The sequence below is a fragment of the Mastomys coucha genome, unplaced genomic scaffold (assembly GCF_008632895.1).
Source record: "Mastomys coucha isolate ucsf_1 unplaced genomic scaffold, UCSF_Mcou_1 pScaffold18, whole genome shotgun sequence".
In the NCBI taxonomy this organism is placed as follows: Eukaryota; Metazoa; Chordata; class Mammalia; order Rodentia; family Muridae; genus Mastomys; species Mastomys coucha.
The window spans coordinates 115,252,412-115,279,135 of NW_022196900.1; the positions used below are offsets into that span (position 1 = coordinate 115,252,412).

General features: G+C 52.2%; 3 protein-coding genes across 8 annotated transcripts; 2 read left to right on the forward strand and 1 right to left on the reverse strand.

Moving 5' to 3' along the window:
- Positions 1-1,531: 1,531 nt before the first annotated feature.
- Mxra8 (matrix remodeling associated 8) lies at positions 1,532-5,957 on the forward strand. Of its 2 annotated transcripts, none has more exons than XM_031379796.1 (10): positions 1,532-1,742; positions 2,692-2,712; positions 2,809-3,111; positions 3,340-3,441; positions 3,568-4,038; positions 4,423-4,581; positions 4,661-4,700; positions 4,773-4,849; positions 4,924-5,004; positions 5,169-5,957. In XM_031379796.1, exons 1-10 carry the CDS (start codon positions 1,694-1,696, stop codon positions 5,192-5,194), a joined length of 1,329 nt encoding a protein of 442 aa, XP_031235656.1. In that variant the 5' UTR covers positions 1,532-1,693; the 3' UTR covers positions 5,195-5,957. The 2 variants fall into 2 exon arrangements, with proteins under 2 accessions (XP_031235656.1, XP_031235657.1); XM_031379797.1 differs by having other exon boundaries at positions 1,551-1,742; positions 2,818-3,111.
- Positions 5,958-9,279: 3,322 nt separating this feature from the next.
- Dvl1 (dishevelled segment polarity protein 1) lies at positions 9,280-25,819 on the forward strand. 5 transcript variants are annotated; one of them, XM_031379805.1, is made up of 16 exons: positions 9,294-9,795; positions 15,673-15,742; positions 15,892-16,013; positions 16,237-16,340; positions 16,587-16,725; positions 16,837-16,930; positions 17,002-17,071; positions 17,157-17,296; positions 17,375-17,451; positions 17,543-17,610; positions 17,743-17,895; positions 18,408-18,539; positions 18,638-18,805; positions 18,887-19,093; positions 19,799-19,837; positions 20,291-21,577. In XM_031379805.1, exons 1-15 carry the CDS (start codon positions 9,626-9,628, stop codon positions 19,807-19,809), a joined length of 1,725 nt encoding a protein of 574 aa, XP_031235665.1. In that variant the 5' UTR covers positions 9,294-9,625; the 3' UTR covers positions 19,810-19,837; positions 20,291-21,577. The 5 variants fall into 5 exon arrangements, with proteins under 5 accessions (XP_031235661.1, XP_031235665.1, XP_031235663.1 ...); XM_031379803.1 differs by lacking the exons at positions 19,799-19,837; positions 20,291-21,577 and adding exons at positions 21,609-21,658; positions 21,886-25,819 and having other exon boundaries at positions 9,626-9,795; XM_031379801.1 differs by lacking the exon at positions 19,799-19,837 and having other exon boundaries at positions 9,280-9,795.
- On the reverse strand, positions 20,966-25,616 carry Tas1r3 (taste 1 receptor member 3). The gene is made up of 6 exons (XM_031379831.1): positions 25,401-25,616; positions 24,985-25,285; positions 24,099-24,902; positions 23,786-23,983; positions 23,568-23,688; positions 20,966-23,384 (listed from the first exon to the last, which is right to left on the reverse strand). The coding sequence occupies exons 1-6, from the start codon at positions 25,589-25,591 to the stop codon at positions 22,423-22,425; spliced, it is 2,577 nt and encodes an 858-aa protein (XP_031235691.1). The 5' UTR covers positions 25,592-25,616; the 3' UTR covers positions 20,966-22,422.
- Positions 25,820-26,724: the final 905 nt, after the last annotated feature.

Sequence of the window (26,724 nt, forward strand, 5' to 3'; positions counted from 1 at the left end):
TTTTCTGAGAGTTCCTTAAACCTCAAGGATTCTGCAAAGAGACCTTAGTAGAGGTATAGAGTAGATTCCTTCTAGGGCCTCTTCCTCAGTCCCCTCTCATATTTAGGACCCAGCCTGGACCACCTCTGTGTCTGTCTATCACTTCCTGAATACTTTCCCACCATGATGAGAAACAGGTTGTCCTGGGACAACGATGGGAGAGGGGAGCGGGGAGACAGATCGATCAGAGGCAGAGGCAGACGCTGGAGGAGCAAGTAAGGCAACACCATTTAGAAAAACATAGGGGAAAGCCAGAGAGGGAGGATTGGAGGATGGCCTGCTGGGTAGAACTTTTTTTTTTTTTTTCCAGAATAAAAGTCCCAGGGAAGAGCTGGGGGCCAAGTTCATGCTCTGCCTGGCCCAGATACTGGAGAGGAAATGGCTCCCTTAAGTCTGGAGGGGCTTCCTTATAACCTCATAGCTGGTCCTCCCTGTTGTCCCCTCCCCTCCAAGAGCCAGCTAGGCTGAGGTTCTGGCTTGGCTGAGGACTTGGGGACCCCACCCCAACCCCCAGGGATAGGGCCTGTACTGATTATATCCAAAGAGGAGGCCTAGATTAGTTAAGGGCTTCTGTGGTTTTCTTGGATTCTTTTCCTTTCTTGTTCTGAGGTTTGCTTAACTAGTAGGAGCAGGCTGGTACACAGTGCTACTCTGTTATTTCCCATTTGTTTATATGACTTTGTTTTCCCAGGGCTTCAAATTTATGCTTTCTGTTGAGAGAGCTCCACTCCCCTTTCCTCCAAGTGGAGGTTTCCCAGATCACAGTAATCCAGTCCTAACTTCAGGACTCTAGGGTTTGCCTTAAGAAGGTGGACAGCCTCAGTCATCAGGTCATGAAGGAAAATCTAACCACACTCATACTCGGTCCTCAGTGCCCAGAGTTGCTATTGCTCACTTCCCTGGTTGGCTGTTCTGTTTGAGAAGAGTAATATGATGAGTAGCTGTGGCTGGTCTGAAACTCACTATGAAGACCAGGTTTGCCTCAAACCCATTCACCGGCCTCTGCCTCCCATGTGCTGAATTAATGGTGTGGGCCAACTTGCCTGACTGGATGATTGGCTGTTGTTGCTCCTAAAGACAGCTGGACCACATTGCCATCATGTTGTCCCCAGGGAGCCCACTATGGTCCCAGAGAAGGATATAGTAAAATCATTCTCAGCTAAAGTGAAATCAGAAGTCACCGGATCTGGTAGAGAGAATACAAGAATGGGGAAAGAAGCTCAGGTTCTGTGTCAAGGGTAATCACATAAGAGAACGTCAGAGCTGGGGATACAGATCATTCACCCTCAAACACTAGTTCTGTTGAAGCTCAGGAAGTTTACCAGATGCTGGCACCATATGGCCTCAGGAATCTTCACATCCAGGCCTCTTCTGTCCCAGGGCTGAGCTACTGCCCCTCCCCAGGACTGACCAGTGACTGGCCGAGCCTCTTACTCAGACCCTCCCACCAACTGGGCCCAGACAGGGTGTCTGCAGCATTATAGGCCAGTCAAAATGGGGGAGGCCAAGCAGTAGAGCCGCGCAGTGGGCGGGGCGCAGACCCGGCCCAGGGCTCCGTGATGTCAGCGGGTGCTGGCAGGGAGAGGGGGTCGGCTGTTTTTCTGGAGAGTTAGAGCTGAGTAAGACAAAGCACGGTGCCGTCCCTGCAGGCGCCATGGAACTGCTATCCTGTGTCCTGCTGTGGAAACTGGTGCTTCTTCAGAGTGAGTGTGAGAATGGGACTGGGTATGGGGCAGCGAGTGGGTGAACTGTCTGGGTTTAGGTTGGGAGGGGTGGAAAAAGGACTGGACTGGGTGCTCAAAATAGCAATTCACTTAGAGCAATTCACAAAGCCTTCAGGTACTCCAAAAGAAATCCCGGAGGGCATAAGTGGGGAGGATGTGGCCAAGGGTGCCTTCTGTACCTACACTCTGTGTGGCTTCAGGGTCAGCTGCTCAGGATGCTGCCCTCCCTGATGTGAGGAGGGAAGTCAAGTGGGGTTAGTAGAATCTGTTCCAGGCCCCTTTTCAGAGCCCTGAAGCCTGCCCACTCTGGCCTGCTGACCAGGCACATTTTTTTCTTAAAAGCTTGGGCCCTTAGCCACTTCTCCACAGCAGTATCTTGGGCCAGTGGTATCAGATCAGGATGGACTCCCAGTGTCATCTGTTGGGACTGTGGGTCTTTACTCTTGAGGAAGGCCAGGAGGAAAGCATTCTGCACCCAGGGTGTGTGTGTGTGTGTGTGTGTGTGTGTGTGTGGTGTGGTGTGGGGGAGGGTAGGATGGGGCTACAAATGCCTGAGGTCTTAAAGTTCCTAAAGTCTCAGCACAGATGCACATACTACTTCTGTTTGTCTCAGCATCGTGCTATAGCAGTTAGGGTGGACTTGATGCTATGATGTAGCCATGGCTACTTCAAGTTCACACTTTAGAACAAGCCTGCAAAGAGTCACTTCCTTTCTTACTACTCACTTGCCAGATGTCTGGTTTCCCACTCACCATAACTGTCTGTATAGGCAGGAAGGTGGACACTAAGGTGACTCCTGCAACTTCCCTCCCAGAACTTGTTAAGTGTGTAACATGGCAGCAAACTGTCATGACTGCAGGAGGCCCCAAGTGGTCTTGGGGTGCAAAGGTGGAAAATACTTACAGCTTTATTCCTCCTCTTCTTCCAGGCTCTGCAGTCCTGTCCTCAGGTTAGTATTCCCTACCCAGCTGTGAGCCAGACCCCTTCAGGGGCCACTTCTCTCCTAATCCTGCCACTTGACTTCTGCCACTGACTCCCTCGCAAGGGCCTTCAGGAACCGCAGCAGCCAGCAACTCTCTGGTGTCTGAGTCTGCGCTGAGCTTGGCAGCCGGAACCCGAGCGGTGCTACGCTGCCAGAGCCCGCGCATGGTGTGGACTCAAGACCGGCTGCACGATCGACAGCGTGTGGTCCACTGGGACCTCAGCGGGGGCTCCGGCAGCCAACCGCGCCGACTTGTGGATATGTACTCGGCGGGTGAACAGCGCGTGTACGAACCGCGCGATCGCGACCGCCTCCTGCTGTCGCCTTCTGCTTTCCACGACGGCAACTTCTCGCTGCTCATTCGCGGTATGCTATAGAACCGTGGCGGGCTGAAACTCTGGCAGAAGTTGAAACCTTGGCGGCAGGGGTGAGGGTGGGGTAGAGGAGTGGGGAGTGGGGAGGTGTGGTGGGTAGCTGGGAGGTAAGGTTGGAGCCTTGGATAGGCGAGGCCATTGGGGGGACTGGACGATTTTAGGAGTGGGGCCATAGAGAAGGACCGGTTCCCTCAAGCTAAGGTTATCTTCTGCCAAGCAGCTGTGGAGAGAGGCGACGAAGGGGTGTACACCTGCAATCTGCACCATCACTACTGCCACCTAGATGAGAGCCTGGCTGTGCGCCTCGAGGTGACAGACGATCGTGAGTATGCCCTTTACACTCCTTTGCTATTTCCATCCCTATACTCCTTACCCCCACCCCACTCTCAATCTTCCCCCTACTCACTTCTGTAAGGTGATCTGACTGCCTTTCTCAACGCATCTGCAGCCCTATTAAGTCGTGCATACTGGGATGGTGAGAAGGAAGTGTTGGTGGTGGCCCATGGTGCGCCAGCACTGATGACTTGTGTGAACCGTGAGCACGTGTGGACTGACCGCCATTTAGAGGAGGCGCAGCAGGTGGTCCATTGGGACAGACAGCTACCTGGGGTGCCACACGACCGAGCTGACCGCTTACTTGACCTGTATGCATCTGGGGAGCGCCGCGCCTATGGGCCACCCTTCCTGCGTGATCGTGTGTCAGTGAACACCAACGCTTTTGTACGCGGTGACTTCTCCCTACGCATAGATGAGCTGGAGCCAGCTGATGAGGGCATCTATTCCTGCCACCTGCACCACCACTACTGTGGCCTCCACGAGCGCCGAGTCTTCCACCTACAGGTCACAGAGCCTGCCTTTGAGCCACCAGCTCGTGCTTCTCCTGGCAATGGGTCTGGTCACAACAATGCTCCTAGCCCAGGTGTGTGTGCAGCCTGCTGGCCTGAGAAGGGGTCCTGTTGTGACCTAGATTGCTAAAGGTATTTCAGAGGCTTCCTTTCTTTCTTTCTTTCTTTCTTTCTTTCTTTCTTTCTTTCTTTCTTTCTTTCTTCCTTCCTTCCTTCCTCTCTTTTTCCTCCTCCTCTTCTTCCTCCTCCTCTTCCTCCTCCTCCTCCTCCTCCTTTTTCTTGCTTTTGTTTTTTGAGACGGTTTCTTCTCGGCTGTTCTGGAACTAGCTCTGTGGACCAGGCTGGCCTCAGACTCACAGAGATCCACCTGCCTCTGCCTCCTGAGTGATGAGATTGAAGGTGTGTACCACCACCACCTAGCTTGCAGAGGTTTTCTGATGCTTGCTACTTACATCTAGATCCTACCCTGGCCCGAGGCCACAGCATCATCAATGTCATTGTGCCAGAGGACCACACACATTTCTTCCAGCAACTGGGCTATGTGCTGGCCACACTGCTGCTCTTCATCTTGCTGCTAATCACTGTAGTCCTGGCTACACGATATCATCACAGTGGAGGTGAGGCTGGGCCCTTGGAACAGAGAGGACCAGATTAACCAAGAACAGTGAGACCAACCCAGTAACTCTCTCTTCACAGGATGCAAGACATCGGACAAAAAAGCTGGGAAATCAAAGGGGTGAGTTTGCCTTTCCAACTCTCCTCTCAGGCCTGCCCTGTTCTGGCTTCCTAAACTGCTGTCTCCCTTTAGGAAGGATGTGAACATGGTGGAGTTTGCTGTAGCCCCAAGGGACCAGGCTCTGTATAGGACTGAGGACATCCAGCTAGGTAGGGGTGAGGGCCACAAAGGTCCAGGGGAAGTAAGTTTTTGGGTAGTACTTATTTTTTTTTTCCCCAACCAGATTACAAAAACAACATCCTGAAGGAGAGGGCTGAGCTGGCCCACAGTCCCCTGCCTGCCAAGGATGTGGATCTGGATAAAGGTGAGCACTTTTACCTCCTCATCCCACATGAGACTACCCATTCCAGGGACCCCCTGCCATTTTCCTGATAAGGCCTTGGGATGTCATGCCAAATGTCTTTGTTGACTTTCCCACTGGGACTAAGGGATAGAGAGCAAACATTTAGCCATTTTCTTGGCTTCCAGAGTTCAGGAAGGAGTACTGCAAATAAATGGACCAGAGCTTCTGGCTGGGCCAGCAGCTTTGTATCAAAGGACATCTCCCTGACCCTCCTGCGGTATTCCTGGCTCTTCTCAGCGGCTGGTCCGACTTACCTAGAAACTTGGCCTAAACTTGGCAGAGCAGCTGCCTGTACTTTGCTCTTCCTAGAATCATTACCCTCATCTTGGTGAGCAACTGTGGGTACTCTAGGGACTCTGGTATAGTATGATTGCTGCCCTTCAATCACCTGTGCTCACTGGTGGTTGTACCCCCAACTTCAACACAACAAAGATCCCTTGTTAATATCCACCAAATGCAAAGTCCCTCATGGCCTCTTACTGCTAGGGTCAGGAAGACACTTAAAAATTCCAGTTAAGACTCCTTGCCACTAGTTAAACACATTAGCCATTGTCCTGGGGGGTCTTCCTGAACTGCATTATGTCTATGTATTGCTCAGATCCCTGCTGTTGTATGTTCTGACTCATGAGCCCTCCTTGCTGCTTTGGGCAATTTGAGGCTGGCCCATGGCCCTTTCTCTGATTCTGATTCCTTTCTGCCCAATGCCTTCCAAGAGTTGCACCAGCAGTTACTGGGTACCATATGACTCTTGGCCTTGATATCCTTCCCTAGTCTGGGGTTGAGGCCCCATTATTTGTCTTATTTTGGCTGAAGATGGGATGAAGGTTTTGCTGAGTGGCAAACAGCTATGATTTATTCCAACTGGGGAAGTTTTTATGTGATAATAAAAGATACATCTGATTTTTAATCTTGGACCTGCTGCTCCCCTTCTGTTCAGGGAGGACATGTCTAGGTCTTGGGAACTCCCAGATGCTCCCAAACCTTCATTTTAGTCCCACTGTCCTTCCCTATCCCCTTGTGTGGAAGGTCTATGTCTAGGTCCTTCCAGGATCAGATGTCCTATGACACAGGGACACATTTTTCATGATGAAGGGCTTTCAGCTCCTTTTTCTGAAGTGTGTGTGTGTGTGTATACAAGGAGGGGGTAGGTATACAGTGGTGGGAGGGAGGTTGGCCATAGAAGGAAATGCTGTTAACCCAATTGTTTGAGAAGCAGATGCCGAGTAGAGTAAAAGGAAGAAGCAAAGATAGGGAGGCATGTTCCCCAAGGATACAAATCTGAGGATATTTGGGCAGAAAGAGCCCCAAGAGGCAAGCCTTGGTCAATAGGATCGGGTGTTGGTTTTCAGGTACTGTTTCCCTGGGGATAGTTAAAACTAGGCACTAGCTGTGTGACCTCAGCAGACTCAGAGTTTTGTGAAAAAGCAGCTAAGAGAGAGCACAGACCTCTTTCCTCACTCTCTCTTAAAAAAAAAAATTGGGACTGGAGAGATGGCTCAGCAGTTAAGAGTACTGGCTGCTCTTCCACCTACAGGGCAGCTCACAACTATCTGTAACTCCCGTCCCAAAGTTACATCCAACACCTTCACACACACATTCATGTAAGCTAAATACCAGTGCACATAAAAATAAACCAAGTATATAAAAAAAGCCTTTGAAAATTTATAACTTTATGTATATGAGTGTTTCTGTTTGTCTGTATGTCTATGTACCTCGTGTGCAGTGCCCATGGAAGAAGGCTTTGAATTTCCTAGATCTGGAGTTACAGATGGTGAGCAGCCATATGGGTGCTGAGAATTGAACCTGGATCCTCTGGAAGAAAAGCCAGTGTTCTTAACCACTGAGTCATCACTTTTTTAGCCCTCAACCTCCCACCTTTTAAGTATTTATTAACTTATTTATATGTGTGTGTCTTTCTGGACATGCCCATCACAGCATTATGAAGGTTAGTTCAAGACCAGTCTGGTCTATAAAATAAGTTCCAGGACATCCAAAGCTACACAGAGAAACCCTGTCTTGAAAAAAAGAGAAAAAAAATGTTCAGGAGTTGATTCTCTCCTTAAATTATATGGGTTACTGGGAAACAAACACCTTTACTGACCCCTTTTTATTCAAAGGACAGTATTTATTTATTTATTCATTTATTTATTTTTGCTTTGAGGCAAGGTCTTACTAGGTAGCCCTGACTAGGCTTAGAACTCATAGAGAACCACTTGCCTCTGTCCTTCATCCCTGGATTGGATAAAAGGCACATGTCAGCTGGGCAGTGGTGGCACACGCCTTTAATCCCAGCACTTGGGAGGCAGAAGCAGGAGGATTTCTGAGTTTGAGACCAGCCTGGTCTACAGAGTGAGTTCCAGGACAGCCAGGGCTATACGGAGAAACCCTGTCTCGAAAAACAAAACAAAACAAAACAAAACCAACCAAACAAACAAAAGGCACATGTTATCACATCACATTTTTAATTAATAAACATTTATTGGGGCTGGTGAGATGGCTCAGTGGGTAAGAGCACCAATTGCTCTTCCAAAGGTCATGAGTTCAAATCCCAGTAACCACATGGTGGCTCACAACCACCCATAATGAAATCTGATGCCCTCTTCTGGTGTGTCTGAAGACAGCTACAGTGTACTTATAATAAATACATAATAAATAAATCTTTAAAAAAAATAAAAAATAAACATTTATTATTTTTTTCATGAACTGTGAATATAGATAAATAGATGGCATAGATGTGGAGGTCAGGTGATAACTTGCAAGAATTCATCCTCTCCTTTCTCCAGTAGCCTTCAGCCTGCACTATTTGGGTCCGGGGGTTCAAACTCATATTATCAGACATGGCAGCACGATCTGTCTCATTGGTCCAAGAATAGTGAGGGTAGGAAAGGATGGCAGTTACTCACAGGCCCTCAGTGACCTGTTGAGGTGTGGCTTGAGGATGGATCTCTCACACTAGTGGCCTCTGGCCCCATCAGAGGTCACACTGCTACTGGACAAGGCCACTTCTGGAAAGGAACAGGCTCTGGCATTACATCCATCTCTTCTACAGTGACTGAAACTGCCCCATCAGCATCAGTACCATGACTCCTACCAAGCCTCTGGCTTCTAACTCCTATGATTTGACATGTCAGGTGGGAATCAAGGGCATCTAGGCTATGGGGACCCTTTTATTTGAGTGCTTCTGACTAATAGACCAGTAGTAGCTTGTGTCTGGCCTGAGGAGCACTCAAAAAAGGGACTGTCTTCCTTCTCCCTTGGGTAGACCATCTTGCCTTGATTTCTTCAGGTTACTTTTGTAGAGATTCAAGGAAGGTCAGCTGCTGGCAAAGGAAGTATAGGTTTCCAGGATATTCCAGGATAGAATGGGAGTAAAGGGGAGAACTCTGCTTAGGTTGACTTCAGTGGCCTTAAGTATGCATTCAGTGCCTACCTCTGGTTCCTACAGGCAGTGATGGGATCTTTCCTTGTGCTGGCTTGGTGTCTGGGGATGGTTCAAGGTCACAACAAGCACCGCTTTTCTCCATCAATATCCTATGCCTTCCCCCATTCTTCTTACTGGTCTTAGGCCATCCTGGAGTGAGGGGCGACCTGGTGTTCCTTGGTCTGAAGAGGACATCGATTTACAGTGTCCAGTGCGAAAATTCCTTTGGCTTCTATTGCAGCTTGGGCCTTGCCTGGACATCTGTGTGTATACCTGTGTCACTACTTGAGTTTCTTGGAGATCCGATGGGACAAGGCAGCGGGCATAAGAATTAGAGTGGGGGCATAGTGAGATTCTTGCTGTTTGGGCTAGGCATAGGTATCTTCAATTCTTGTAGGGCGCCCGAAGCCACCCGAGTGGATAGTGCCTCCTCATTCTGAGCTCCTAGGAGGCTCTGGGGTTGGGTAGGAGAATCAGGACCGGCCTGCTCCCTCGCAGATTTTATTGGCTCAAGGGGAGCGATCTTTCCAGGGTTCCTCTGTCTTTCTGGGGTCCAGACTGCCCATCTGCCCACAAACCTCAGACCCAAATGCTGCAAGGATTGCAGCCTGTTGGGAATCTGGGCGAGCTCTGGGTAGGGCTTTGGCTCCTAGCTAAAGGAACTCAGAGCTCCACCCCAAGACAGTGCTCAGAAAGACCCAACTAGCCAGGCCTCCTGAGCCCGCCCAGTCCCACCACGGCTGCCCCGCCCGGGCTCAAGCGGTAGCCCAGCCCCGCCGGACCCGTTCTGCGCGTGCGCAGTCCCGCCCCGCCTGCGCTGCGGGCGACCAGTGACGTCACCGGCCCTGAAGCGCCCTCCGGCGGCGGTGCGCTCAACCCCACCAGGCGGTTCTTGAACAACCCGAGGGGGCGGCGGGCCGCAGTAGCCCTCTGAGCTGCTTTCCCTGGCGCCCGCTCAGGGGCCGCAGCGGATGGGCGGCCGCGGGCCGCGGGGCAACAGGCGGGGAAAGGGTACGAGCCGGGACCGGGAGGGGCGGACGCTCAAAAGGGCCGCGGGGCGGCCGGGCGGGGCGCAGGCCGGCGGTTTGGGAGGGCGCCCCGCGTTCGAGAGGTGAGCCGGGCCCTGACGCTGCGCGGGTTCCGCGTCTCCCCTGCCGCGCCATGGCGGAGACCAAAATCATCTACCACATGGACGAGGAGGAGACGCCGTACCTGGTCAAGCTGCCCGTAGCTCCCGAGCGCGTCACGCTGGCAGACTTCAAGAACGTGCTCAGCAACCGGCCGGTGCACGCCTACAAATTCTTCTTCAAGTCTATGGACCAGGACTTCGGGTCAGTGGGCCGCGCGGCCTGGGCAGGGGTGCTGGCCCTCTCCCATGCGTGTGTGGTGGCTGCCGGGCCCCCTCGTGGGCACGAGCTGGCACCTGTCTGCGCCGGCTGGGCTTTCGGGTCTGGGGACGTCAGAGAGCGCCCCCGTTGCGGACAACCCTGATGCGCATCTATAGCAGGTGTAGATAGAGTCTCTGCGCCTAGGTGACCCTGTCTGTCTGTTGCCAGCTGGGGATCCGAGCCCTTGACTACCCTCTAGGTAGGCCAGACAGTTGTTTCTGATGGACAGGCGAGGGCCCAGGCTTTCTGACCACCATCCAGTGGTGCTCCTGTGCCCAGCTTGTCCAAGTTGGGTGCCAAAGGCCACTCTTAAAACCAACTCCCTTTTCTCTGGCCTGATGCATTCCTCCTTTACAGATGGAAACCCGGGGCTCAGGACTGCCCTGGAGGGTGTGCATTGTATGAGGGGGTGGGATCAAAGAGAAGGATTGGGGGTTTGTGGCTCTTAGCACCCAGTGGATCCCCCACTTGAGATGGGGTAATATAGAATAGGTGGGTCATAGGCACCCATCTGTTTTCCGGAGCTTAGAAAAGTTTTGAAGCCTGAAAACAGACTCTTCCTGGTCCCTCTAGAGTCCCTGTGGCAAGGCAGAGGTCAAGGGTCACTGGAAACCAAGAAGCTTCATTCGGTGTACTCTGCCCCCTTGGTTCCTGGCTCCTGTGCCTCTGACCTTTCTGAACCACACAACATTTGCATTCCTGTGAGGTGCTCAGGTCATCTCCTGACTTGAGTCAACCTCTTCCCACCCCACTACCCCCAGACAGGGTTTCTCTGTGGCTGGCTTTGAACTCGAGTCAACTTCTAATGTAGTGTGTTTCCTAGCTGAATGGCTATGGTGGCTGTTTCAGGAGAAGGGACTTCCTATTTGAGCTAAGCTGGGCCTCTAAGACAGTGTGCCAGGGACTGGCAGTGCAACAGAGGCCTGACAGGGCATAGCCACGGAAACTTGAGTCCATGGCTTGGCAGTGTTTGTGGGGTGGGGAGGCAGGGTAGCATGCTTAGGCCCTGTGGGTGGAGCAGGTGTGCTTGGTGCCCTTGTGTGTGGCTCCATCTCAGGGCTTTGACATTGAGGCTATTTCCTGGATTCCATGGTTGCAGGGTCCCTGAGCAGCCCATGGGTCAGGTCAAGCTTGAACCTCTTTCTGACTCTGGGCATCTAGGCAGGACTGAACTTGGTTTGGATGACTAAACTCTCTTGCTTACCCAGTCCTTGTGCCCCAACCACCAGGAAAAAGCAAAGGAGAATGTGTCCCTCACAGCTTGAAGGCTGGTGCTCCCCATTTGCCTGGAGGCTAGAGGGCCTTGCTCACGAGGTTGCTTTTTCTTGGTTCTCCTGACTGGGACACCTCTGTGGTCTCTAATCTTAGGGACAGGGTATCTCTGGATCCAAATATTGGTACGTTTTGGGGTTTTTTGTGATTAAAGTCACAAATGTTCTCACAAACTTATTACACCCTAGGGTATAAGTGGCAAGGTGTAAGAGCAGACCTGGGTTGCTTTCTGCTACACACTCTGGGTGTCTCCTGAGGGTACCTGTCCTTCTACTCTGATATTCATGTAGGTAGCATCAGCTCACATAGGTTTCTCACTATCTGTGCCTGTGGCAGGTTTGGAGGACCTGCAGCTGTCCTAGCTAAGGAGATGGGATATCACACATGGGTCTTGAAGCAGGAATAGTTCCTTTGGGTGGATTTAAAATGGCTTGGACATGGGGTCTGGAGCTAGCAGAAAGCTCAGAGGTAATAAGTTGGTTGTCCTGGGGGTGTAGAAGAATTAGGAGGCAGGGCAACTTAGAGATAGCATCTGGGCTAGGGATGACACAGAAAGATAAGCAGCTTGTCAGTAGGCCTCACCATGACTCTGATGGTCTAGTGGACTTGGGAGCCTAGAAAAGGAGCCCTGCCCTGTCTCAACTGCATCCTTCCTTTCCTTACCTGAGTTCTACCTATAGAGCTCCAAGGATACCAAGAGAAAGTAGCTTACTGCTGGGAGAAGGGAAGCCCAGCAGGGTTGGCTGAGCTGGACAAGTGGCCTCAGGGGTAGTTGCAGACTAGAGTCTGTGAGAGTACCCTAGTGAGTCTAGCTACAAACCAAAGCTGGCTACTTTGTAAAGGGTAGAGTTTGCCCTGGACTCGGCTCAGTTCCCAGTGTGTATCTCTAGCCAACAAGGTAAAGGTCTATTCTATGCCCACTTACATAGAGCTTGTGGTTGTTCTGACCCTGGACCCCAAGGCTTAGTAACAGCAGGACTTCTCGGTTGGTGCATGGTGTTTGGTCTGGTGACAGTGGAGGGTCTAGTCTATGATAGAGGAGTGAGTACATTTGGCTCTTGGTCCCTGCTACTAGGAATGTACTGCTGATACCAGCCTGCCTGGAGTGATACTGAGTTCATCTGCCTGGTAGTTGCTCCAGCCCCATTTCTGAGAAAGAGCTACCTGAACTGGAGGGAGACAGGCAAGAATAAAGACTAGGAGCTCTGGGATCTGGGGTCCTCTGCACATTGGCAAATGTTCAGAGGGCTCCCTGTGCCCTGGTCGAGCTGCCTGGGATCAGTGACTTAGCCTCTGTGTTCCACATGCCTCCCTAGTATTTATTATGAGAGTCTAGGTAATTATAATGCATTCCCTGAGCTGTGGGGAAGGACTCGATGTTCTGAGGCTCAATGCCCCGTGGGATGAGTTGGTAGAAGAGTGGCCAGCTATGGTCAGGGGCCTATGTACACCTGCCAGTCAAGTTCATGGGTAGTAAAACTGCTTAGGCTAAGAGCCCAGTCCACACCAATGCTTGATAGGAGTTGGACCCTCATTCCTGGGAGCATACAGAAGCCCCTTGAAGCTCAAGATACCTCCATGATCTGTGCTTACTTGCTCTGCCAGTCTCTGGTTCTGTGTGTATGGGAATTGGAATGGGGCTATCTCAGGGCTGGGTCACTAGAGAGGTAGTCTGTGTGTTATTGTAACCTCCTGAAACCCTGGGTCCTTTTTGGCCAAGCTATGCAGGGCTCCAAAGGCCTTACTTTAGAGCAGATTTCTCCTTGAGGTGGATCACTGGGGGTGGCTAGTAGAGCCCAATGGCCACAAAGATTTCTCCAGGAATTCTAAGGTTGGGGCAAAATGCCCATAAGAGTGCCCTGAGTCACTGTGCAGAGTCAGTGGAGGCACATTAAGGTCAGCTTTCCTCTTGAGAAGATAGACATACAAGACTCAGGGTAGTAGGGATGTTTGGTTGTGCCTCATTCTGTTCTTGTTATAGAGTGCCCAGCAGGCTATACCATAGCTGTGGGTAGCATCACATACTCATTCTTGCTTCTACTCTGGGTATTGTGATGTTTGCCCTTTGCCTAGCCAATGGTGGGGAAGGGCCAGGGTTAGCCCTAGGATCTGGAGCAAACACCATCCCCTCAGTACTGTCCTTTCCCTTTGGCCTGTCTTCTTGCTCTGACCCCTAGGTAGAAAGCAAGACTTGGGTTGCTCAGACTGGTAGGGCTAAGAAGCAGACCCTTTGAACCATAGAGCACAGAGGTGTGTCTTTCTAGGGTTTGGGAGGCACAAAGACCTTAAGCTGGCCATATTACTTTTTTTTTTTTCTGGTTTTTTGGCTTTTTTGAAACAGGGTTTCTTTGTATAGCCCTGGCTGTCCTGGAACTCATTCTGTAGACCAGGCTGGCCTCGAACTCAGAAATCCACCTGCCTCTGCCTCCCAAGTGCTGGGATTAAAGGCGTGCACCATCACCGCCCAACTTTGGCCACATTACCTCAAGAGTTCGACTGAGTAGGCTCTGACTGCTGTGGATGGGATACAGAGCCTGCTTGAGGAACCAGGCAGGCCCTATTGTGGGTGGTAGGAATTGCTCATATGTTTGTCTATGGGTGCGTCAGGGGAGGGTTGGAGCTTGGGTGTGCCAATGGGAAAGGCTTTTGGTGAGTCCATTTGGGGTTGAGGTTGGGGGCTAAGGTGAGGATTCTTGTTTAGGTTTCTGTTGCTGTTAGATTATTCAGAGATAGCAGGCTTTTTGTGGGCCCTGTTGTACCAGCTGCCACAGGCAGAACCCTGTCATCCTCAAGAGAAACTTTATCCCACGACAGAGCAGCCTCAGGTCTTCCTGTGATGACAGCCGTTCTTGTGGTTACCTTGGCCCAGGCTTGTAAGTGGACCAAGCCATAGGGCTATAACTTGTAATTGGGGGAAATAAATATTAAAGGAGTCCTAAGGAGTGATTCTATCTGCTGTTGGGGTTCCACTTCATTGATTCAGTACCCTCATGGGCACATAGAAGCAGCAGTAAGATCAGAAAAGTGGTGGGGATACACTTTCACTTTCAGGCTGTTCAGCCTCTGCTACTACCTCAGCCCCAGGTCTCTAGCAAGTGGGTGGACAAAGGCCTTATTCCCTAGATAGGATGGGCTGTTGCTCTGCTAGCACTTCCAGCCATCTACTGTTGCCAGGTGGTTCTGGAGCAGCAAGCAGAGGTGGCCCTGCCCCTGGCATTGGGCCCATTAAGCCACAAACCTGCTTCCTGCCAGGTGCACTTCCAGGATCAGCTTGGTTTTCCAGCTCCACTCAGTTCAAGTTTTAGGTATGGAAAATCCCACTATGCTAGGTGGAGCTAAGTGCTAGGGTGAAGGTGAGGGGGTGGAGAATCTAGGGCCTGAGGAGATAGGTAGATCCCTATTCCCTGCCCCTTCAGACCTGTCCTGACTGTTGTCCATGCCTTTTGAACACTGACCCCAGGCTTTCTGGCTTCCTTCCCAGTTCTCATTCCCTGACTCTTTTGTATCTTGCTTGGGTGAGCTTGGCTCCTTTGTAGCCCATCTGACCAAGGAAGCAGAATGAAGACAAACAGAGATGGCTGTGGTCAGTAGGTACAGCCAAGGCTTGGCTAGCTCTGTCTCTAAATGCCATTCCAGGTCCTCAGATAGAAGCCAACCAAATTCCCTAATAGTTGGGACTGATTTTGTGCATGAGGTCCACTTTGTCTTTCTAGCTGGTTAGATGGTTTTGAGGGCAGCAAGAGGTGGTATCCTTCTGGCCCTCTCACATCTATAGAATGGGTTGGCAGTCCTGGGCAGGAAGTCCAGGCCTTCTCTGGGCTGGGTAAACTTTAGGGGCCCAAGGGCATGGAGCACCACAAGATGCACATCATATTGACTAGGGCCCATGAGTGCTCCAGAGAGGCACAGAGGGTGTGCGCTGGGAAGACAAGGATAGGAGTTAGATTTAAGTAGAGTGCACAAAATGCTGTTCCTTTGCAGCCCAGACTGAATACAAGCTTAGGAGGCCCTTCTGGAATGAGTTGGAATTGGAGCTTTTGTGGTACATGGTGGAATTTGGGGTGAGGGACAGAGAAGAGCCATAGGCTGTCCCAAGCACCCGGATAGGTAGAGCTACTCTCCCTAAAATTGGAGGCTGAGAAGAGTTCCCAAAGGAGCCTCAAGTGTCATATGTTGTGGTGAGGGAGCTTTTGGGTCCCCATGAGGAGGCATACATAGCTAGAGACAGGTCTGATAAAAATCCCAAGGAAGCTGAAGAATTAGGGACTTTCCTAGAAACCCTTAACCTTGTCTGACTCACCAAGGACTACAGACTGACTCTGTCCTTCCATGACATTCTACATTTATTTTCCCCAGTGCTAAGGGTCAGGGGTTTGGGGCCGGTGGAGAGCAGTAGAGTCCCTAAGAAGAGAATGTGTTAGGTAGACCCTCAGTGATAACATCTGTAGCCTAGCAGGTGTTCTATTGCTATGTCTAAGGGTGGGAGATGTCTCTTAGTGTCCTTCAAGGATTCAGGCAAGGTGACATTGGGGCTTTGTTTGACCATAGGGTGGTGAAGGAGGAGATCTTCGATGACAATGCCAAGTTGCCCTGCTTCAATGGCCGGGTGGTTTCCTGGGTGAGTCTGTGGGTGGTCCCACCAAAATGATGCAAGTGGGATCTTCCTGGGAGAGGTAAAGTAACTGGACAAAGGTAGGCAGCAGTAGGGTGCCTGTGGGGGTGGTCTTGAAGCATTTGGCCATCCAAGGCCTCACTCTTCCTTCACAGCTGGTCCTGGCTGAGGGCGCTCACTCGGATGCAGGGTCCCAGGGCACTGACAGCCACACGGACCTGCCCCCACCCCTTGAGAGGACAGGCGGCATTGGGGACTCCAGGCCCCCCTCCTTCCAGTAAGGCCCCTAGCAGGGGCAGAGATCTGCCATTGCTGGATACTTGCTACCCAAGACCCACCTGGGAAGAGTGAAGCTGACAACAAAGGAGGGCCTACAGTTGGGTGGGAGGCACCTTCTAGAACTAGGGTCCTGCCTGGGGGCTTAGGGACTAAGAATCATTTGAGGTAATGGCTGCCAACAACCTGGTCTGCCCAATTCCACCTGCTTCTTATCTGTGCAGTCCAAATGTTGCCAGTAGCCGGGACGGAATGGACAATGAGACAGGCACAGAGTCTATGGTCAGTCACCGGCGAGAGAGAACCCGACGTCGAAACCGCGATGAAGGTACTATGGCTGGGTCTGCCTAGATCTGGAACCCAGGCTTCCCATGGTTCCCCTTTGTTATACTCCAAGCCCCTGGAAATATTCCACATGTTCTTTCAAGCAGTGATCCTTGGGTAGAGGTCCGAACCTGGTACTCCTAGTCCCTGTGGCCTCAGAGTCATTGCATAAGCTTTGAAATGCACAGGCCACCTTCATTCTGTGACCACCGAAGTCTCAAAATTGGTTCTCACCCTACTGTCCCCACAGCTGCCCGGACCAATGGGCACCTGAGAGGGGACCGGAGGCGGGATCTGGGACTACCTCCAGACAGTGCATCCACTGTACTGAGCAGTGAGCTTGAATCTAGCAGCTTTATTGATTCTGATGAGGAGGACAATACGAGCCGGTAGGTGTGCTGGAGGTTTATGGTTAAGAGGACCGGCTAGTTATACATATTTGTGCCTTGTGCTTTTCTGGCTCCTGGCTTCTTATACCTGCCTCTGGTTTCCTGCCTCAGGCTGAGCAGCTCTACAGAGCAGAGCACCTCCTCTCGGCTAATTCGTAAGCACAAATGTCGTCGTCGGAAGCAGCGCTTGAGGCAGACAGACCGGGTAGGCAGCAGGTGGTTGGGGTGACTACTCTGAATGGTGCCCACACAGCCCCTCATTGGGTCCCTCCACAGGCATCCTCCTTCAGCAGCATCACAGACTCCACCATGTCCCTGAACATCATCACCGTCACTCTCAACATGGGTGAGGCCTTGTGGGCTGTGGGTGCTTGCTGGGGGTGGGTACAGCCTTGGGAATTTTGGGGGCCTGCTCATGGCCCCTCCTGCAGAGAGGCACCACTTCCTGGGCATCAGCATCGTGGGCCAGAGCAACGACCGGGGTGATGGCGGCATCTACATTGGATCCATCATGAAGGGCGGGGCTGTGGCTGCTGATGGCCGCATTGAGCCAGGCGACATGTTGCTGCAGGTGGGAGCCATGTGGGGACTGTGGGGACAAGATGTACCCACATCCCAACACCAATCCCTGACCCCACAAACCCCATAGGTGAATGATGTCAACTTTGAGAACATGAGCAATGATGATGCTGTGCGGGTGCTTCGGGAGATTGTATCCCAGACAGGGTGAGGGGGGAACCATGTAGGGGTGGGAGTGGCGTGGGATGGGAGAGGCTGTGTGGGCCTTACCTACGATATGATCTGCTGAACTCTGTAGGCCCATCAGTCTCACAGTGGCCAAGTGCTGGGACCCAACCCCTCGGAGCTACTTCACCATCCCAAGGGGTGAGTGACCCCATGAAAAGGTAGGGTAGGGTGGGGTTCCTAGGTTCAGTCCGGGGGTCTTTCTTGTCTGCCTTTGTGCTGTTCCCCTACTTATTATCACCTGTCATCTGTTGCCATGTGGTAACTATGCAGCTGACCCAGTGAGACCCATCGACCCGGCTGCCTGGCTGTCCCACACAGCAGCACTGACGGGTGCTCTGCCCCGCTATGGTACGAGTCCCTGCTCCAGCGCCATCACACGCACCAGCTCTTCCTCACTAACCAGCTCAGTGCCTGGTGCCCCACGTAAGTGGTAGCTCACAAGAGCCCCCCAGGAAACTGAGGCTGAAGGACAAGGGTCAGCTCCAGCTTTGAGCTTTGGTGCTCATCGGAGCTATTCCAGGGGTCCATTATATATGAAGGTGTAGGTTTGCTTCCAACACCTTCACAAATGTGCACAAAGATACATGTACATATCCCTCCAAGCCTGGCCATATTGGTCATCTGTATGAATTGAAGGATCCTGCCAGGCCTGTGCTGTGGATTGGGAGGACATGGCAGCCTCTGCTTTGCTTTTCTGCTACCTAACATAACTAACAGCTTGAGCTCTCCAGGGAGGTGTCCTTGGGGAGGGGAAGTGGCTGGCTTGCCCATGTGTACTTGGACTGTGGAACTGGGAAGAATATCCCAGTCTTAGTTCAAGTTTCAATGAGAGATACCTCCCAAGGGTAGGAGATAGAGGTTTGATCCTGCCCCCTGCTCTCAACCCCATGGAGGTTCACGCTGTGAATCTGGGCTCAGAGAAGTGTGTTCTGCAGAGCTTGAGGAGGCACCACTGACTGTGAAGAGTGACATGAGTGCCATTGTCCGCGTCATGCAGTTGCCAGACTCAGGACTGGAGATCCGCGACCGCATGTGGCTTAAGATCACCATTGCCAATGCTGTCATTGGTGAGTCCCAGGCTGTGTGGGAAGGGCCTAGTCTGTTCTTCATTCTGGTGTAGCTTCCCAGGGCTCAGCTATCCTGACTTTCATGGGCCTATGGCCAGGGGCGGATGTGGTGGACTGGCTGTACACACATGTGGAGGGCTTCAAGGAACGAAGGGAGGCGAGGAAGTATGCCAGCAGTATGCTGAAGCATGGTTTCCTGAGGCACACAGTGAACAAGATCACCTTCTCTGAGCAATGCTACTATGTCTTTGGTGACCTGTGCAGTAGTGAGTAGGGGCTGTTGGGTAGGGTTTGTTGTGGGGCTCATCCATTTGCCTTCACTTACCCCTCCCTTCCCTTCCTGCCAGACCTCGCATCCCTGAACCTCAACAGTGGCTCCAGTGGAGCCTCAGATCAGGACACACTGGCCCCACTGCCCCACCCATCTGTACCCTGGCCCTTGGGTCAAAGCTACCCCTACCAGTACCCAGGACCCCCGCCCTGCTTCCCACCTGCTTACCAGGACCCTGGCTTCAGCTATGGTAGTGGCAGTGCTGGGAGTCAGCAGAGTGAAGGTGAGAGTCATGCCAACCCCTCTTCCCACTTCTTAGCTCTGCCTGGCCCTGATGCTTCCCTCTGTGCTCCTGCTGTGTGTTTGAGTCCTGATGGGCCCCATCTCAAGAGTCAGTGTGTGGGACAGGGAGGGGCTGATGTGGGTACTCAGTGTGGTTCTGTGGGTAGAAACCTTGTAGAGAATAGGAAGATGGCCTGGTAGGAACAGGCCTGGTGTGCTAAGTGGCAGAGGCAAGAGGCCAGGAGATGATGTGGCAAGAATGAAGATGAAAGTAGCCACTGATATCAAGTAGGGGCACTCTCTAGGCTCCAAGTTAGGGGAAGAATAGGCTTTATCATTTATGGTGTCTACATCCCAACAGAGTGCCCGATAAGAATATCAAACAACACCATTAAAGCATATCCCAGGGATATTGAAGACATTGAAGGGTGGGTGTCCCCGAGGAGGAGATAGACTGAAATGGAGGTCTTAGCCAGAGTGGGGCATAGTTAGGCCAGCAGCTATGCTACAAGGTCCAGAGAAAGACTCAGGAGAGGTTGGGCCAGAGGGTGGCAATGCCCAAGGGGAAGCTATCAAGTGACTACTGACCATATACAGGCCCTTGCATGTACCCAGGCTCAGCTTGGCCCAAAATAGTCCTATTAGCCATTGATAAGCACTGGACTGGTATGTGACTTATGCTATCCCTTGCTTTGTGCTGAGCAAGCCTTAGACTGAAGGACTAGCAGAGTGGACCCTCGGGCCGGTAAGCCAGGTCCCCCTGTGTCCCTCTCAGCATGTCCCCAGCCAGCACGTGTTTTCAGGTTCCCACTACTTTCAGGACAGGGGCTAAGCAAATTAGCTGACCAGGGTCCTGGGGTTGGGTGGATAGTGGGTCTTTGGGTGGTGAACCCAGGATGGCTAATGGAATGCTGGGCACACAGGGCCTTCACTGGTTTCTTAGTTTCTCAGCTGTAACATTAGCCCTTGGTTTAAGCATTGGGGTTAGGTGTGGGGTGCCATGCTGGCCCCTGTTGTCCCTGCTGTCTGCCACTGCCCCTAGCTTCTCGCCTCTCAGCTGTTCCTGGTATCTGCATGGCTGCCATTCCCCTACCATCCCCAGGCTCACCAGGTCCTGCCCTGGCTGTCTGGGAGCAGCTGGTGGTCCTGGAAGAGGCCAGGCCTAGTACTGACTCTGTTGCTCCTTCCCTTCTCCTAGGGAGCAAGAGCAGTGGGTCCACAAGGAGCAGCCATCGGACCCCAGGCCGAGAGGAGCGCCGGGCAACTGGAGCTGGGGGTAGTGGCAGTGAATCAGACCACACAGTACCAAGTGGGTCTGGTAGCACTGGCTGGTGGGAGCGGCCTGTCAGCCAGCTTAGCCGTGGCAGTAGCCCTCAAAGTCAGGCTTCAGCTGTTGCCCCAGGGCTCCCCCCACTGCACCCTCTTACAAAGGCCTATGCAGTAGTGGGTGGGCCACCTGGAGGGCCACCTGTTCGGGAGCTGGCTGCTATTCCTCCAGAACTTACAGGTAGCCGTCAGTCCTTCCAAAAGGCCATGGGAAACCCCTGTGAGTTCTTTGTGGACATCATGTGATGATCAACCAATATCTTCAGTGCTGCCTGTGGCAAGAGTCTGTGTTCCTGCTGTGCCAGGAGCTCTATGGGCTTGCCTTAGTGTTGGCCAGCTAGGATAGATCAGCTGTGGGGTCTGGGCCAGGGCAGAGGGAGCAGGCCACAGAGGAGGGGCTGAGGGCAGCATACCACCAGGATATTAGCTTGACATTTTGTCTGTTCTTGGGGCTGCTGATAGAGTCTCGTGAGGAGACATCTCTGTCTTGAAGTCCTCAGCACAAGTCTCAGGGAACACCTCCTGGTTCCCTTTTTTGGAAGTGACCTCCATTTAGGACAAGAAAGGCTCTCTTGGGCTCTGTTACTCCTTTTCCCAAAGTCTCACAGAACTGTGCACAGGGGCACAGGCTGACTGTCACTAAGTTCATTGGCCTCACCTGTCAGGCCATCGTGGGTTTCTTGAGGGGTTAGACAGATCCTCAAATCTCTGGCTGCCCAGGTGGGGCCTAACTTATTTATTTATTGCTAGCCTGCCTGCTCTAAGGGTGGCAGCTGGTTACCCAGTGGGGGCAGTTTGCATGCCCCTTTCCCCATCTGCTACTTGGCACATGACAACACAGTTTGTACTGAAGGTATGTGGAGGATGGCTAGTAGGGGAGACAGGAGAGAGACCTGGCACCTGTCTACTGTCTCAGTCTCAATGGTAGGTGATAGTGAACACAAGAGCTGCAGAGGTTGGATCCTGTCCTATCACTGTTCTGGTGGCTGCCCAACAGCATGTGCCACTGCCAACCCGGCACAGCAGCCCCACACATCTACACTAGACACTGTGTTGAAGTCTGAGCGACTGGGTAGTTCACATAGAGCTGCTTCTGTGTAAATGCTGCTTCTGTGTAAATGCTATTTTAAACACTAAAAAAGCGTTTAATTTTATGGGACTGATGTGTGGCTTGTTTCTCTTTTCTCCAGCTAAGCTGCTTCCGGATTCAGGTGTGAGGGCCAGTCCAGAACTGACCCAGGTCTGATCCTGCCTGAGGATGGAAGATGCTCTTATCTCTTGCCGCTTAGTCATGTGGCTCTGTCCCTGGTGCTGGCCAGTAAGGGGCCTTGCAGGCAACTTTTCTGTCCTTGGTACTAGAAGCTGATTCCAGGGGTCCTGGGTGGGTGGCGCTAGCCGTGGTGCTGACATGTACCCCTGGGTATGCTCTGTCCAAGGTGCTGGTGGCGACCCGGTTCTCTCCTACAGGCTAGGGCTCAGCCAGGAATGGAGAGGGCTGGATGTTGCCTACCTCCTGAGTGTCCTCTGCCTGCTGTCTTTCTTGTTCTGTCCTGATACACACATACATGCCCAGCCTTCTATTCCTGGGATGCCTGGACGGGGTGCTGAGTGAGGGCCTAAGGCTGGGCATGTTCAGGCAAGTAGTACGTTCTGGCCTCCCAGGGTCTGCCTGGGGAATTCCTGAATTCGAAGTATGGCTATGGAGTCCCAAAGAAACTTTTGTGGGTCATTTTCTAAGATAATAGAGCCTGATCACCTTGGCAGGTCTTAGGTGGGCATAACAGGATCAAGGATGATCATGCTTTTGAGGGATAGGTGGGCTCATAGGGTCCATCTTGTGCACTGCAGGCCTTGGGGGGGTCACTGTGAGGCTAAGGTCAGTGGAGTCCGAGTCTATAGTTAAGTGTCTCAAGTCTTAGGTTGAGGTACTATTTGGGGGTTTGTTGGCTTAGGAGATTTCTGGTAGGGCTAGGTTCACTAAAGGTAAGGTCATTGGGTCAGGGATCATTCATTCTGTTCCTGAGTAGTCTCACCACTACTGCTGTTCCCATCTGCTGCTTCCTTGGGGCTCCTTCCCAGGAAGAACTCCTGGGTGTTGAGCTTTGGCAGCCACAGAAGCACATAGCACTTGGGCAGGTGGAAGGTGGCCAGGATGCCCAGGGCACAGAATAGGATAGCACCCATCTGCACAGCTGGCTGGTAGGCCACCTGCACATTGGCCAGGAGGGGCACAAAAGAGACCCAGGTGATGAAATAAGTTAGCATGGCAAAGGTGAGGCCACGGGCACGGTTGTAGCGACCAGGCTGGCTCTGTACCAGGAAAGTGCCCAGAAAGCAGAGGAAAGCTAACATTGCATTGGTGATGTGCACCAAGCCCAGGCTGACCCAGGAACGCATGTGGCAGTGCTCCAGTACCTCCGTGGGCAGCACTGACCAATCTGTCACCACTTCTGGTGGGAAAGCTATCAAATACCAGGCACACAGTGCTGCCTCCACAAAAGTGGCCAATAGTACCACCAGCCAAGCCCAGGGTCCCCGAAGGTAGCTGCATAGCCAGTTTGCCCAATTCTGTGGCAACTCAGACTCCACAAAGGTCTCAGCTGCTTGCAGGAAGAGTGTACTCAGGCAGCCTGTGAGAGGGAGGTGAGCCATTGGTTGTTGCGCAAGACAGCTGGCAGAGCTTGGGCGTCCTGGGAACAGAAGGACACTGAGGCAGAAGAGGCCTAGGCAGATCAGGCCAAAGCAGAACAGTGACCCACCTGAGGCCTGAACAAGAGGGCTGTCCCAGTAGTGGACGAAGAGCCCTAGAGCAGCCAGTGCTAGGCCCAGCACCAGGCAAAGCAGCAGGAGTAGTGACAGCACAGCTGGCTCCCCCCAAGCCAGAAACTTGGGCCTGCGAGGTAAGCAGGTTGTGCTTTTCTCTGGGGACCACTGGTCCTGGTTACATGGAGTACAGGCGAAGTCATCTGTCATGGGGAAAGAAAGGAAGGCAATGTGGGGACTGGTGATGGGAGACAGAACTCCCCAGTTGGCACCCCACAGTAACTGCCTCAACATTAGCCCTGGGGGAGGGGGCTTGCCACTTGCCAGACTAGTATGCTTCTGTCCCCTAGCCCAGCTATGCAGACTATCTAGGGAACATGGTTCACCTGGATGCTTCCGGTAGCTGCCTGCCTTGCAGTCCACACAGTCATAGCAGCAGGAATGAAAGCCCTTTACTCTGCGCACCTGGCCATCTTTGCACTGGCGGGAACACTGGGAGACTGGCACCTGGACATGGAGCCTTGGGTTAGGCTCCCCTTGGCTAGCACTGACCCAAGACCCACAAGCTTCTACTCACCATGCTTTTTGCCTATTTTGTCCTTACCTGGTTGCCTGGCCAGTACATTTTAGAGTGCTGCAGCTGAAGGGTGCCGTTGAAGGTGCCTATAGTATGTAATACAGGTGTAGGGCTCTGCCACACCCACATCTTCAGGTCATATTCCATGTCTACATTTCCTTCAGCATCAAACTGCAGTGTCAAGTCTCGAGCATGGAAACTCATATTGTACATGTTCTCTAGGAGCTGTGAAGTGGAGTCAGGGTAAGGCTGACCCATGAGCATCTCCAGTCATGACAAGATTTGACTGTACCCAGGAGCAGGCAAAACCCAGCAAAAAAAAAAAAAACCCTACCCTTACCTGCCAGGGTTGAACATGCTCTGATGTGTGGCAATGTGAGACATTGCACTGTAGGGTGTTGTGAAGGGCTTGAGCCACACTGTACACAGCTGCATAGGTTGCAAATATTTGGTGGTGCAACTGGCCAGCTGATAGGTTTTGCAACAGCCCAGATGATAAGTTCTGCAGCATGATATAGTCACATTGTGGACAGCGTTGCCCCATCACATGTTCCTCCAGATCCAACTCAGCTTTCAGTGAGGCACAGAATGTTGGGTCAGCGGCCAGGGCAAGGTGAGTCTCCACATAATGGGAAAATTCAGGCAATAGGGCACCCCTCTGCAGAAACCCAAGCACAGTACCTACCCGGGCAATATTGGGAAGTGTCATGACCAGGTCAGAAGTCAGCCAGGACTCACTGGCCACCCATACCTTGGGTGAGAGGCCATGATGGATGCTGTAGCTAAAAAGGGAGTAGACAGCACGGGCAGAGGCAAACAGCACCACCACTTGTACTTTACTTTGGTTCACTTGGCGTAGCACATCCAACACCTTGCCCAGCTGTTGGCCACTAGTGTCATGTTGTGGCACCAGGCCTTCATGTGCAATGCAGATACCTCGTGCATTGGCCAGACCAGAAAAGATGCTCAGGCCTTCCCGGCCATAGTCATCATCACTACCTAGGGCAGCCACCCAGTTCCAGCTGAAATTCTGCAACAGAGTCACAACCGCCTGCAGCTGCACCCGGTCACTGGGCACTGTGCGGAAGAAGGATGGAAATGTTTCCCGGTCACTTAGCCGATCCATGCTGGCACTATAGCTGACCTGTGATGATCAAGAAGCACTTCCTGATATGAGAGTTCAATGGGTGCAGTTGGTTGAAGGAACACAAAGGAAGTGGGCTCACCTGTGGCATGAGGAAGAAGCTGAAGAACTTGCCTGTAATGAGGGCAAGCTCTGATGAGTGGGGGCCGATGACAGCCAGCACACGGGGTTGGTACTGTGTGTAGTTGCAGTAGGCAGCAATGCTTTGACTGCCCACCTTGGCTAGGAACATGAGACTGGGCTTCATGGTGACCACTGGCTCGGAGCATGTGTCAAATAGGTCATAGCCCAGTCGCAGCCCAGGGAGCAAGGCAGATCCATTGTTGATCTCCTCCACAGCCATCTTCATAGCCATGGCCAGGAACAATCCAAGGGATGAGAACCTGAGGCAACATGGAAACTGCAGGTGGTCACCACCTCATCTCCAGATTGGGAGTACCACAGATCCAAGGCTGCCAAGCTTCGGCTCACTCCCACCCCAGCTGCTAGCCTCCATACCTGGTACACAGGATGCCATTGGGTTGTGTTCTCTGGTTGAGGGTGGCCTCCTCAGTTGAGCCCAGGGGAAATAGCCCACCCAGTATGTAGTCCCCTTGTGCCTTGAATTGTTGTGATAGACACAAAGAGGTCCCCATCCCAAGCTCCAGGAAAGCAGCCAGGCTGAGGCCCAGGATAGCCAAACCTGGCATGGTAGGTAGAAGTTTCCAGCACTGAAATAGATGGGTTTGTGGGGCTGGAGCCACAGATGTACTGAGTCAAGGGGAGGGAACAGTGAATTTGTTTAGCAAAACCAATGCTGTGCTTGGCTGCCAAGCCCGAAGGAGCTCCGGTGATATATGCAATATTCCCAGGCCTGGTGTTTTGTGTATACTCGACTCCATATCTAATAAATTCTGTCCAAGAGTGATCCAGTAAGCCAACTGTGACCAGTGACTGTGGTCTTGTCACCTGCCTATGCCCAAGCCCCTCAACACCCTTCATTCCTAGAGTAACCAGGCAGACCATAAAAAGGAAGCTGCAGAAGTGTTCAGGATTCTAGGGTTTCTCTTGACTGAATTAAGGGAGCACAAGAGCCATACTTGTCACAGAGACACTTTTTATCTTCTGAAGGCAAGGGCTGCAGAGGTGGTTGCTCAGCAACAGTTGACTGGCTAGGTCTAACCTTTAGAAGAGCTCTGGCTGAATTTCCTGGCCTTCCCCAACCTGCCTGAGTCCTGGGGCAAGGCAGATTCAAGGGTCCCAGCTGTTCTGCTGGGGTTCTGACACCTGGAAGCTGTGGAGCCCCTCTGCCATCCTGTTGATCTTCAGTGTAAGCACTCCTGCCTTGGCAGGCACGCAGGCATCTCTCTCCGTAGAGTGCTCATGCTGGTCCATGAAAATTAGAAAAGGCCATAAACAAATAGCTTCCTGCAGCTGCTACGGCCAGGTGTGTGCATGTATGCAGTTAACAGTTCCTTCTTAGCCTCTTCTCTGTTCTGGCTTTTGTCAATTAATCTAGAGTTATCTGAAAGGAGTGAACCTCAATCTTACGGAGAAAATGCCTCTGTAAGATCTGGCATTTTCTTAGTGATTGATGGGGGAGGGCCCAGTCCCATTGTGGTGCCATCCATGGGCTGGTGGTCTCGCATTCTATTCAGAAAGAAAGCAGGTTGAGCAAGCCACTATGCAGAATCCTTGCATTACCTCTGTATCAGCTCCTGCCACCAAATTCCTACCCTATTTGAGTTCCTGTCCTGACTTCCTTTGATGAAGTAATATGGAAGTGTAAGCCAAAAATACCCCTTAACCCCCAAGTTGCTTTGGTCATAGTTTCATCACAGTA

Coding starts and splice junctions, on each gene's coding strand:
- Dvl1 (XM_031379801.1), top strand. CDS start 9,626: ATGGCGGAGACCAAAATCATCTACCACATGGACGAGGAGGAGACGCCG. Junction 16,014..16,236: donor TCCAGGCCCCCCTCCTTCCA/GTAAGGCCCCTA, acceptor TTATCTGTGCAG/TCCAAATGTTGCCAGTAGCC. Junction 17,072..17,156: donor CACCGTCACTCTCAACATGG/GTGAGGCCTTGT, acceptor CCCCTCCTGCAG/AGAGGCACCACTTCCTGGGC.
- Tas1r3 (XM_031379831.1), bottom strand. CDS start 25,591: ATGCCAGGTTTGGCTATCCTGGGCCTCAGCCTGGCTGCTTTCCTGGAG. Junction 24,903..24,984: donor GCTTCTTCCTCATGCCACAG/GTGAGCCCACTT, acceptor TGATCATCACAG/GTCAGCTATAGTGCCAGCAT. Junction 23,984..24,098: donor AGCATGTTCAACCCTGGCAG/GTAAGGGTAGGG, acceptor TCCACTTCACAG/CTCCTAGAGAACATGTACAA.
- Mxra8 (XM_031379796.1), top strand. CDS start 1,694: ATGGAACTGCTATCCTGTGTCCTGCTGTGGAAACTGGTGCTTCTTCAG. Junction 3,112..3,339: donor CTTCTCGCTGCTCATTCGCG/GTATGCTATAGA, acceptor TCTGCCAAGCAG/CTGTGGAGAGAGGCGACGAA. Junction 4,850..4,923: donor GACTGAGGACATCCAGCTAG/GTAGGGGTGAGG, acceptor TTCCCCAACCAG/ATTACAAAAACAACATCCTG.